This window comes from Leucopleurus acutus (assembly GCF_964270905.1).
Source record: "Leucopleurus acutus genome assembly, chromosome: X".
Classification (NCBI taxonomy): domain Eukaryota; kingdom Metazoa; phylum Chordata; class Mammalia; order Artiodactyla; family Delphinidae; genus Leucopleurus; species Leucopleurus acutus.
Genome location: NC_139148.1, coordinates 118,791,575 through 118,804,771, shown reverse-complemented (window position 1 = coordinate 118,804,771; position 13,197 = coordinate 118,791,575). Strand labels below are relative to the sequence as shown.

Sequence of the window (13,197 nt, the reverse complement as noted above, 5' to 3'; positions counted from 1 at the left end):
GCTGTAAGAGCTTGATGGTAAGAGAACAAAGTAAGAATTGATAATGTGAATATAATTGTAAAGAGAGGGATTTTAGTGGTCAAGATCACTGGTAACACAGAATAATAAGCATTTGAAAGGGTGACTGTAGAATTATTTGTTATTTTGTTGGAGTCCTTTGAAGTCACTTCTATGCTATATAATTACCTTAAGTTTTAAGTGTTCCCTGCAGGGATAACTTATGTATTTTGCATTCTCGTGCAAATGCTTTAACAGTCTACACTGTTGAAAATGGAAGCTGAAAATTATTGCAAACAGGTCATGGTTGTGCAAAGCTGATGAAGTATTCATCATTTTGATATATCCTCGGAGTTTATATTATATCCTTGCATTGTGTTTTCAAACTCCGGTAATACTTAAGGTAACAAATATTTGAAAATTGAAATTGCATATTTTGATAAAGAACTGTAATTTGCCTATCTCAAAATTGAATGTCATCAAAACCCTTTAAAAAATTAATCTAAAACTGTTGCGGTATTTCAGGAAATCTAGAACAGACCCAATTTCATTTAAACTAAGCTATCAAAAGCTCATTTATGAATTGTAGCTGGATACTCGGCCTAAACACTCCTGTAAAGCATTGCGTTCTTAGAATTCAGGCTTCCCTGCAGTGGTTTCTCCCTAACCATAATATCAGGTGATGCTTATGATAAACGGCATCACAGGTGACCACAGTTTGGTCATAAATAGGGAACCGTTGTCTTGTTTACTGCACCATAGCTACACATCTGAGCATTATGAAAATATAATTCACTTTATGATGGCAACGTTCATCTTTCAAAGTATCTTATTTTAATGAACTTTGCACTCATCCTGGATTCCCTTTTTCTTTTCTTTCAGAGGTGGATGTACATTACATATAGGAAAATCTCTAGGAAGAAATGGGTTTATTCGTTTATCAGGCTCCTCTATAGATGCTGACAGAAGAACAACCTGCCCTAGGTGGCTTCTCAGATTTCACCCTGAGGTCTGAGCACAGCTGGGAATCGGGACAGGAAATAGATTTTCTCCAACAAATGAGATGGCTCACTTTCCCACCTTCCCCCTTGTACGGGGTGGGGAATAGCAGGCATTTCTCAAAGGCCACAGGATTACAGAATTGGGAAAAAGAAGAAATCATCGCATGGACTTTCTCTGTGTTCACTTCTTGTTCTCTTTTTGTCTGTCAGTCTGTCTGTCTCTATTGCGAGCATATGCACATATGCAGGACTCTGACCGGTTACCCATCTCTGTGCCTAGTTTCAGTAAAATTGCTCTGGGATCATCCCCTAAAAACTCTGAGTGTAGAGAGGTCCCTGAAAAGAAAAAAAAACAAAACAAAACCCAAGTGTGCTGAGATTCAGAGATGAGTATTTTGCAGTAGAAGGATGAAGTTTTCATGGCATGAGCTAGGAGAATGTTCCATGGACACATTTACTTAAGATCCATGGGAAGCTGCCTGGCCTGGTGGAGAAGCCAGTGGCAGACAGGCTGGCGGGCTTGGCTTGTGCTTTGAGTTAAAGCTCTTCCTTCCTTCTGCAGCCCAGGGCCAGTTAGCACTGCTGGGTCCTCGGTGTTTTTCAGCCCTTAGAGATCAGGTTGCCTTAAAATAAGGGTCTCTCACGTGTCAACAGCAGCTACCTTAAACAGATTTCAGCTTCCTCTGGAAGGAGCTGCTTCCCTGCTCTGGATTCATTCTCTAAAAGAAAGTGTGAAAGCCAGATTCCAGTATATTAATATCTCTGGTTTCATTTCTTCAACTGTTAAAAAAAAAAGGTCCACCAAATCCATTGTAATCATTACCTTTCTTATCATCATCATTATTAAACTGTCCCTTATCTCATTCGAATGCCAAAACTGTTTAAGCAGTTGTAGAAAACTTTAAAAGTAGGCACTGCTTAAACATAAGGTACTATTAGATTTTTCAGTATTGTTGTTATTAGTAACCTGCATTATGAAAGTAGAACTAGCAAAACACTGGTTTAGAACAAAAGAAATGAGATAATGTTGTACTTTTGTGGCATTAAAATGAGACATGTAGATGTCATTTGGGCCATTAATACTGGATTAGTTCACAAATCTCTTTAATATCATGTGGGTTCACTGATACACATTGCAGTAATTCCTATTTTAGAATCCTAGGATATCTTAAGCCCCATATTAAGAGCTCATGTATTGTTACCCTTGCATAGGAATCACTAACGAAAGCAATCCTCACCCATACGGTTAATGTGTAACATGAGCCTCTCTGTGAACTGGAAAGGTGCTTCTCTACTCCGTTTGTTCTCACTGACAACCACTAGTTTTCATACCAGTTTCAAGTTGGGAGGAGGCTGCATTCTCCTTGCTGTCACATGAACAGAAAATTAAGTGAAGGCAAGGGATCCCGCAGTCTGTGAGCACCTACACGTACACTAGCTGCTTTCCATGCCCCCTGCAGTCCTCCCTGGGAGGCACGTGATGCTATTCTCCTCTTAGAGATGCAAGATCAGAGCCCAGGTAAATTGCCCAAAGTCAGAAATCTGGAAGGTGGAAGAGGCAGGTTTGAACAGAGCTCTTTGGTGTTCAGAGAGCCAGGGCACACGAATAGGAGGAAGGGCGGCTGAACCTTCAGCCAATGTTGGAAGTGTCCATTGAGAAGAGAATTGACATCACAGCTCTTGTCTACACAGTGACTGTTTGGGTGAAAAGGCGCACTTGCAGTTGAGTTCATAAGGGAATGGCTTGTTAAGGGCTTCTTTCCTGTGGCTTTCTCACTTGTGAAGTGGTAGAACTCCTCTCTCAGGCCATTCTGAAGCTGGTACAGAGGCCTGCTGTCGAGATTAAGTCAGATCGTTAGATACGCAAAGGGGCCTAGGCTCCCGGGGTAAGGAGTAGTTGAGAATGAATTCTTCCATTTGAGTCTTAACTTAATGAATTGACTACCCCTGAGTACTACTGACTACCCCTGAGTACTACTCAGACTCATGGTAAGTGACTATCGCAAGCATCCTTTCATTAGCTCATTTCAAGGGGCAAACGTTAGTGGAAATGTGCTCTCTACGTAGAAATAGGACTCTGTAAGATTTCCTATCCCCAGAAGTCATTTGCAGGTGTTATGTGATGTGGCAGTCCAATAGCCCTCTACGACATCTCTCTCATCCTTGGTTTCTAGATGAGGCCTTTGCACCCTGCCCTGTGGTTCCAGGTTTTCGGGTTTGCAGTAGAAAGCAGGCATTAGTGATTTCCTTCTGAGCAGTGGCATTGCTTTCCTACCTGTGCAAGAGAAAAAATAAGAAGTCTTCTTTGAAAGTCTTTGACGAAGTAGACTCCTGGCAATTGTAAATGACTGTCTTCTACAGAGACAGACCCTATCAAATCTAACAAAACCGCTATGCAGTACAAATCAGAATTACCTCCTTCACAATTGCCTGCAGTACTAGAACAAGCCATGCACCCACGTGGGTATGGTGTTATTTCTAATAGGCCACCTAACCCTGCCAGAGTTTTTTCAATTGATCTACGCAGAAAGAACCTTTCTCCTTTACATGACAGTTTGTTGGATGTCTAGGAAAAGTTTTCAGAGTTCCCAGGCTTTGAATTTTTGGACAGGAGCTTGGAAGAGCTATTTAAAAGGATACAGCCTACTAAGTTTATTCTCTCACTGACTATAAATATTCCCAAAGTCATTCTCTTGCCGATGGGCTTAGATCCCCCTGTGAAGTTATTATACAGAAGAATCTTGCCACAAATTAGAAAGCTTCACAGTAATGGAGAATAGTTAGCTAATGGTCACAGATTAATTCCAGTAACCAGCCAAAAGGCAGGAAAGTTTATTTTTAGAAATCATATCTGATATTTGGTTCCCCTTTCAAAACACATAGGTCAGCCCTGCTTATAAGAAAAGCCAACACCACGAGTTAATACACATAATAGACAAAGTTGGAGAGAATTACTCACTTTAGAGAATTGTTCTTTGGTTGAAAAAAATGCTTTTCCACAGATTTTTGTTCAACAGCAAGATTTAATCTAGTAAGATTAAAAAAATAATATTATGGCCACAGTCTCTGTAGCATATCTTATGTAAAATGAAATCCATCTTCTGCTAATTGGGTTCTTAACCAATCTGTATTCTTCTACAAGGCTTGGGTCAGACTGACACTGCCTTGGGCCAGTTATACAGCCCTGGAGACGTATGGCCTGTCCCTCTGCTTCGTCACAAGTCTCAGCAAGTTACTTCCATTTCAGAGTGTGTCTGCTGACCAGGTTTGGGGCTGAGTGAGGCCTTAGGATCATGTAATTTTTTATCACAACAAAAATCACCCCTCTTAGGCTCTGTAAGGGATATGGTGTTTTTGTTTTGTCTCCTGCTTTATTGTAGCTTATTTCAGTGTATTTTATAAAACAAATTGTAAAATCTGACATTGCATGAGACTGCTCTACAGAAATGTATGACAGTCCAGAACAGGACAATACAAAGGACTCAATGAAACCCAGGGCTAAAATGTGGTCATATCTGCATCCTAATTCTGTTTTAAACAGGGCATCGGTTGACAAACTCATTAACTTTGTGGGGTTTTTTTCATTTTTTGTTTGTGAAGAGTTGAGAAAAAGCAATACTCCGCTGCCCTATTTTGTGGACTCAACATAAGGTAAATGAAAATGTCTATCAGATATCTTGGAATACAAAACTGCTACCAAGAAGTTTCACTATAACCGTACGAGGAGAAATAGTCCCATGTGCGTATTCTTAATCATAATCTGTGTTTCTTTACAAATGGTTGCCAGTTAGCATGGGTACTTTGAAGTCATTTTGTGGCATGGTATTTCACGAAGCCCATTTTTCAGCACTTCATTTGTTTAGTGCTGTGGCTCGAAGCACTGCAGCCTTTTCAGCCGACTGCAGACCAAAATGACAAATGGAAGGAAGCGAAACAGTTTTCGGGGAACCAGGCCTGGAGGAGAACACTGAGTGCCATTCATGTGCAGTCCTAATTTTTGGCAGAATTTATCTCCTTCCATGTTAATACAACACAAATAGGCAGATGCTTTCTTTAGAAATGGATTCCAGGGTGAAAAGAACTTGGAAAAGAAGAGAGAATTGACTTATTTTGCCTTGGTTTTCTGGGCATGTATTATCAGAGTAATCCCACGTTTCACGTGTGTGGAGCTTTACAATTTTCAGAGCTTCTTTCACATACATCATCTCATTGGCTCCTCGTCCATCCTGTAAGGTCAGGTGTTCCCCCCCACCCCGCCCCGCGCCATTTTACAAAAATCAAGTTAATAGAATTTAGTTGCAGTGTCTGCTATTTGCGGACCCAAAGACCAAGAATACCAGTCTAATGCTTATGTCTTGGTTACCAGGAAATCTCTTTATTCTTGCAGCTTCAGCATCAGTTTTGTCTTTATTGGTCCCCCTTCTCTTCCTCCCTCTCCACCTCCCTCCCTCCATCCTTCCCTTCCACCCCTCCCTCTCTCCCTCCCTCTCCAGTTTTTTAAATTGAATTTACCTGTAGACTGCTTTCCTCCTTTTGTCACCTACTCTTTCTGCCCCAGCAGGCAAGTTCTGACTTGTCAGTCTCTCCTCTAAAACAGCCCTCTATTCATACCCCGCCACGTTTAACCCTTTTTTAGATCTGTATAAGCTAGCTCCCAAGTCCTCTTCCTATGATATTTCATTCTTTCTGTTATTTATTTCACCAGAGTTATATTGATCATTGACTCTAAGCCAGGCCCCATGCTAGGAGCTGCCCTCAAGTATCCCACAGTCCAGAGGATATCTGAGTGAACAAACCAAACTCTGTTTATCCTGAATTAATAATTTTGCTTAGCTACAGTGCACTGGCTAAGTACTGATTCCCTCTTCCCCATCCTCTCCTTTCTCGCGCCTTGATCTTAGTAATAATGAAGTTCATTCACATCAAATATACCCTGGGAGAGAACATCAAAATCCTGAATATAATAATTAATCCTGGATTTTGAAATCACCGATAGAGGGGAAGCTTATATAGAGAATATAGGTAGTTACAGCGTCACCCCCCATATTTTAAAGACTCTATTTTGTTTTCTTTTTTAACAGAGTTGAAAATCTAATTTTAATTTACATATTATTTTCTTTAGGCTGGGGAATAATTGACGCACACAAGTCAGACCTGCTTCAATAACCTGCTAACTTTAAACCTAGAAAATAAATTGTCATCAGAACGTGGCTGAGAATGAGAAGAGTGACCCTTGCTATTGGCAGTAATTGTTAAATTAATTGGATCTTCAGGCTACTGACAATGTGGCCAGAAGAGAGGAGGAAAAGAGAAGGAAGTGAGAGGATTAAAGGGAGAGATAGATCAGTTATAATATGTTTATAGCACCTGCTGAAAAGAGGAAATCATGTTTCACTAGGTTCATTTTTTAAAGTTTCTTTAAATGCTCACTCATCAATGTCTAAACTGTTTTTCTGTGTTCTGTGATGCCAATGAAAATATTACATGTGAATAGAACAAAATGTATTGAGAAACATTCACCCCTACTAGGATTTGTGCGCTTGACATAGCGTATACATATGCGAAAGCTTATATTCAATGTTCAGGCTTTGTTCAACAGTCTAGGACCTTAGTGTTGCCATTTTATGTATGGACAACCTGAGGAGACTCTGCTGCTCTCTTGAGATCCAAGGAAATCAGCGCAACCCATTTAAAAAAGATTTCTTTTGAGAGAAATGTGTTTAAAGGAAACGTTTACAATAGTCATGGCAGGACCTCCCTGGCTGTCCAGTGGTTGAGACCCCACGCTTCCATTGCAGGGGTCACAGGTTCAATCCTTGGTTGGGGAACTAAGATCCCGCATGCCGCGTGGCACGGCCAGAATAGTCATGGCACTCCTCAAAGCCTACTGAGGTACCGACTCAAGTGAAACACTGCCACCCTATCTGTCGGTAGCATAGCTGAAAATACAAAAGCAGGGGGCAAAAGTATGAAAAACCTGATATTAAGGCCTATGTTCGCCGAATGACTTCTTTTAATCAGGAAGGCACTTAGTCGTGGTGTGTGTATTGTGGCGTCGTAGATGTGCTTAGGGCACGGGAATGACGTACATGATATACAGGTGTTTTCGAGCTCTCACCTTTTGGGATATGGCTATCGAGGATACAGTTGCACATCACCTGCTGAGTGACGAGCCCCTTACTTGGCTCCCTTCAAGGAAGCCACCATCACAGCCCATGCTTCTTCTGAACTGGCTCCAGCTCCAGGAGGCCAGAGAGTTACGCATCTCCTCCATACTTTGCCCTTGGTGCCAGGGGCAACTCAAGGCACTGTTGCTTCTTCTGACCCTAAAGAGGATAGCAGTTTACCCAGGTCCAGAGCCTTTGTTCTGGACCAAAATGCTTTGTAGCACACCATTGTATCTGGGGGTTCTTTGCATATATCCAATGTTACTGATTGCGTTAATGCCTCTCGGAGTCTGTGTGGAGGTATGTCCTGATAAGGGCAGCTGACCATCACCATTTGTAGCTGTAAGTATTCTCCTATATGCTCTACTGACCTGATGTTGAGGGTTTCAAATGTCTTCTTCTTGTCAGTGATATTTCAACCTCCAAAGAACTATTTTGCCCTTAATAGTGAGTAAATTGGTAAAAAAAAAAAAAAAAAAAAAAAAAAGAGAGGTATTAGGTTTTGCTCCTGGATCTGCTCATTCTGCAAATGTAGATTCTTCATTCGTCACCCAAAATACGATCACTGTAGCTAACTAGTATGGATTCCTTGGATAAGAAGTTCAATGTTCACTGAGAAAAAAACTAACCTTGAACTTCAAGGGGAATAGAGATGATGATTACAGAGAAGAGATTTTAGAGAGGTTGAATATCTATATTTTTTTCAGAGTTATTCCTCTGAACATTACTAACATTATTCCTCTGAAATTAGTATAGATATGCAAGAGAGGTAAACAACTTTTAAGAGAAATCGATGCATAAAAGGTTAGAAGATACAAAGCGCCTTTTCTTTTGTATTCATGCCAAATAATTTCTTAGTGGCTGTGCAAGGGATGCTTGACATCTTTTTAATGCATTTATTATGATAACAGGTATTTATCTAATGCATATTAAATGCAGAGCACAATGACTGCTGCCTCTGTTTAGTGCCTACTGTGTATCAAGGCCACTACGGTACCTTTTTCGAGAGCGCTAATAATCAGGTCAGTCAAAGGAGATTGATTCCTTGCCAGATGTCTACCTGGTATTCTCTGAACAGGGCTTCTCTGGTTAGGGTCCAATCCAATTTCTGTTATTTCTGTGAACCACTGCTGAGACAGAGAGGCAGCTGCACCCCTCTTCCCTTTGGTGGCCCTTCCTGTATCGGGTGGGATGTTCACGTCTTTCCACATTTGATAAAAATCAAGCCTCTTCTGCCGTTCCTTCCAGCGCTGGATAAAATGACAGCGTCACACAGAGCACTCCTTTGGTTGCTTCAACATTCTTTTTTTGGCCTCATTTTCCTCCCTCTCTACTGAGTTCTTGAGTCCAAATTTAGTGGTGATGACTAAGAAATTGCCAGGATGTGACAGAGCATTCAGTTCATTGAGTCCTTCCTTGCCATTTTCCAATAGTTGTAACAATCGCCGAGTGTTTTTCCTCATGTTGTAGGTGCCGGTATCTGTGTAGTATCTGTTATTCTGAACAGTTACGAAGTCACACATGCAGGATCTGCCCCTGCAATGACAACCTCCTTCTATATACAGCTGATTTCGTTCTATGGTATTCAGGAAATTCCCTGCAGACTTTTTACTGGTTGATACTTCTGAATCCTGGAATTTCCGAATTCAGTCTGAATCTCTGCAATGCAGATCCTGTAAGCAGTAACCAAGTGGTCTGCTATGTGCTAGACAGTACGACCAGTCCTTTATGACTGGAAGGTGAATTCAGAAGTAAGACAAATTCCTTGTCTTCTGGAGCAAGGAATGCACACGCCTGGGTCACGGGGCCATGCTGCAGATGTAGATAGAGTTTCCGGGAGCACAAATATGAGTGTCATCGGTTCTGATTGGGAGAGATCATATATGATTCCAGGGGCGTCATATTTGAGCTAGACCTTGAGGAATGAGAGGAAAGCCAGTAGGTAGAGAGGTACAGAAATGACATGAATGGCGTCTGTAAAGGCACAAAGGCACACATGGTTCTATGGTGGAGACAAGGCAAGGTAGCGACTGAGTTGTGAAGATTTATTTATTTGTTTATTCATTTATTTATGGCCACACCGCGCGGCATGTGGGATCTTAGTTCCCCGACCAGGTATCGAACCCGCGCCCCCCTGCATTGGAAGCGTGGAGTCTTAACCGCTGGACCGCCAGGGATGTCCCTGAATTGTGGAGAATTTTAAATATCACATTAGGTTGTCATTTTACGCTAGGCAAGTCGAAACCAACATTCTATACAACTGTCCTCATCCCTAGAGGACACATGGAGACTATTTCAGTCAGATTGCTTTGTAGACATACCTTGGCTTTCCTTACGTTGAGAATTCTACAAAGAGGAGCGTTCACAGCCCATAAATAGAACACTTTCATTCCTACCACATGATAGTTGCCTTCGAAGTACATTGCTTCTTGAGTAGGTTGAATTTGTGTGAATCTTCTGAGGATCTATCAAGTATGCCCCTAGGCTGAAATTATGCCAAAGATGACTCTGATCTGTGCACCCTGGAAGCCAGATGGGGGAACCAGTGAGATTACTGAGTGAAACAGATTTTGTGGATTTCCAGAAAAAAATGTTCAATTATTTAACTTTCAGAAAAAGGCTGCCTCATTTGAGGATTCTGTCCCTCTTTGCTGAAGTGATTCTCTGATAGTAAATCACTGTCTGTCGCTCAGATAGTGTGCTTGCTTGGAATGCTATCTAACATGAAGGAAGGTAGGACCATGGAGACATCATTCAGAAAAGACAGGTGTCCAGAAAGCTTGCAATATTTTTATTGCAAGGTGGGTTTTTTTCAGGGTTTTATCAAAACTGATTCCTGGGCTTCCCTGGTGGCACAGTGATTGAGAGTCCGCCTGCCGATGCAGGGGACACGGGTTCGTGCCCTGGTCCGGGGAGATCCCACATGCCGCTGAGCGGTGAGCCATGGCCGCTGAGCCTGCGTGTCCGGAGCCTGTGCTCCGCAACGGGAGAGGCCACAGCAGTGAGGGGCCCGCATACCGCAAAAAAAAAAAAAAAAAAAAAAAAAAAACCGTATTCCTGATAATATCTCAGCAAAATAGTACAAATTGAATGGCTTCCTTAGTGCCACTTTCACATGTAGCTCACTTCGCATTTTCCTCACCATCTTTTACTCCAAGTGGACCCACTGCTGCTCTATAGATTACTTAGAGATTAAAATCTGCTGTTCATTTCACTTTGCTTATAAATGGATATTTTAAATAGCTGTTTATTGCATACATACACATATTACAAAACTTAAAAGAAGGTTTTATGGGGTTTTTTGTTTGTTTTCAAAAACAGTCTATTGTGTCAGGAACCCTTCTTTTGTACGGGCAAGTCCAAAGAAAACATGGCCACGTACATGGCAGGAAACCACGTTGCCGGGTTCAAAGTCTCCTGGCCTGCTCTCTCATGTCTGCTTGTAGAATTACTGTAAATTCCTTGTTTCTATATTGATTTGTGTGAAATGTTACTGTAAGGCAAGGATGGGGTGATGAGGGAATTTTTTTTCTTTTTAAGTCAAGGTCCAATGATCTGAAAAAAAAAATCAATTTGGTTTATCTAAAAGTAAAAGGTAGTCTTTCTTTGTAGCATCTCTTTAGAAATCTAGGCGGCCAGCATTGTAACAGTATAACACAGATTTCAGCCTGGGGCAACTAAAAATTATAGTACATAGTAACTGGATAATCTATGAAAATTAAGTACAGGGATCGGATGTTTATTTTCTCATTTAATCCGGAAGGGAACAAAGCTCCATGTGACAGTTTTATGCTTGTCTTTTCAATCTTTGGCTCCTGTATTTTTCCAATACATTACACTTAGGTGGCTGGTTCTAATTTTTCCATTACCTTATTACAAAGAGAGCTAATCATTGATCAGTAGCACTTGCACTTAGGGCCTTTTCTAAAACATCACGTGAAATGTTATATATAGTTTTAGTTTCCAATGCTAATAGTTTCTGCTATTAAAATAGAACACCAGTCATAACAAGCTCTAACAAAGTATGTCCTGAACTCCTGAAGGATAATACCATATGGTTCTCCATGAAATTCATAGCTATAAATATTGAGCTTTTGTTTATTTACTTCTCTTGTAGGAACATTTCACACCTGAGTGCAAATTCAAAGAATCGGTGTTTGAAAATTATTATGTGACATATTCATCAATGATATACCGTCAGCAGCAGTCAGGCCGAGGGTGGTATCTGGGTCTGAACAAAGAAGGAGAGATCATGAAAGGAAACCATGTGAAGAAGAACAAGCCTGCAGCTCACTTTCTGCCCAAACCACTGAAAGGTAAACTTGATATTATACCAGCTATGGATTCAATGAGTATCGGTATTGAAATCAATCCTTTTTCACGCTTTCGAACGTGGAATGTAATTCTTCCATACTAAGGCATTTATACAAAAATTCAGTAACATTTTACACTTAAAAAAACACTAAAGCATTGACAATAGCATCTAATCTCCTGATTTTAACTTTTCCATAGTATATCTGCACGTGGTAACACCTTTCTTATGTGGAAATAGCTTAATTGCTAACTCAGGACAGCCAAGAACCCCAAATTATGCCCAAATGATCCCTGGACAGGAACACAGGTGCTAAAATGTGTGCATACTTAACACTTATCAGAAAGCTCCTTGGGCCTATCTCTCTAAGGGCCCAACAGTATTGTCCCAACAATTTTCATTCATTCATAGTTTTGTTTTTTGGTCATTAATAGCAGCTTAGTAGCAAATGAGAAAGGGTGAGGGATAGGAATGGGCTGCAGGAAGTAGGGATGTTAGAAGGAGTGAGATGTGGTGGAGAAGCGGTAGAAAATCCAGGCAGAGAAGAGCGGTTTACGGGAGGGACAGACATGCAGTCAGATCAACACAGCGCCCTTTGACAGCACATTTTCTGCAGCCAGATTACTTGGGTCCGAAGCCCAGCTTCCGCCTTTAGTAAGCAGGTAGTCTTGGGCAGATTATTGAGCTCAAGTTCCTTCTGTAAAATATGGATAAAAACACCTGCCTCGTGGGATTTGCATGTGGATTAAATGAGATGACACACGTGAAGCACTTACAACAGTATCTGGCACGTTCTAAGTGCTCCATAAGCATAAGCCAGGGCTGTTATTTACAGCACAACAATAATACTTACCATTTATTGCATTAAGAACTGTGCTAATACTTAGAGTCTGGGAGAGTTTCATTTTAAAGTCTGAGAGAAATCAGTGTTTGAAAATGTTTAAACTTCTAAGAGCTTTATTAAATGCATTTTTCATTAATCCTCTCATATATCTAAAACCATCAGTGATAGAGATTAGGCATTAGAATTCTCTACACGCTTCTGTACCAAGACTGGATTTTGCTTCATCTGGTCCAGTCCGCTCTCTACTGAGTCCTTGAAAGCGGCATTTTTCAGGTTTGGCCTCCAGCCTGGAAGCCTAGTGGGCAGAAGGGAAGTTGAGGGCCAGTGTGGTGGCCTTTGATGCCGTGTCTCTGTGCTTTGCAGTGGCCATGTACAAGGAGCCGTCTCTGCATGACCTCACGGAGTTCTCCCGATCTGGAAGCGGGACCCCAACCAAGAGCAGAAGTGTCTCCGGCGTGCTGAATGGAGGCAAATCCATGAGCCACAATGAATCAACGTAGCCAGTGAGGGCAAAACAAGGGCTCTGTAACAGAACCTTACCTCCAGGTGCTGTTAATTCTAGCAGTCCTTCACCCAAAAGTTCAGATTTGTCCATGATGTTTACCAAACAAACAAGGCAGAGTTCACTACTCTAATCTGCCGTCAAACCTTCTTCTCATCCATACAAACGCCCCATAATTTAGAACGAGCTTGTGCGAAAAAAGAGTGCCAAGCATGATCAGTGAATTAAATCCGGGAGAAGGACTGCCCAATTTTCTCATGATCTCACCTATGCTTTGGGGAAGACAAACCAAAAACATTTCACAGCACTAATGCTGATTAAAAAAATTGCTCTCCAACCAAGAAAATTTGAAAAGACCACCATTGTTCTTCAAA

At 41.3% G+C, this 13,197-nt stretch overlaps 1 protein-coding gene across 3 annotated transcripts in view; it reads left to right on the top strand.

Moving 5' to 3' along the window:
- Positions 1 to 12,821, top strand: part of FGF13 (fibroblast growth factor 13) — a gene marked incomplete at both ends in the record, with an annotated part of 500,426 nt that extends 487,605 nt beyond the window's left edge. For all 3 annotated transcript variants that reach the window (XM_082865073.1, XM_082865071.1, XM_082865072.1), the window contains 2 exons: positions 11,283 to 11,481; positions 12,685 to 12,821. In XM_082865073.1, the coding sequence (XP_082721199.1) occupies positions 11,283 to 11,481; positions 12,685 to 12,821 (336 nt within the window). The remainder of the gene's footprint in view (positions 1 to 11,282; positions 11,482 to 12,684) is intronic.
- Positions 12,822 to 13,197: the final 376 nt, after the last annotated feature.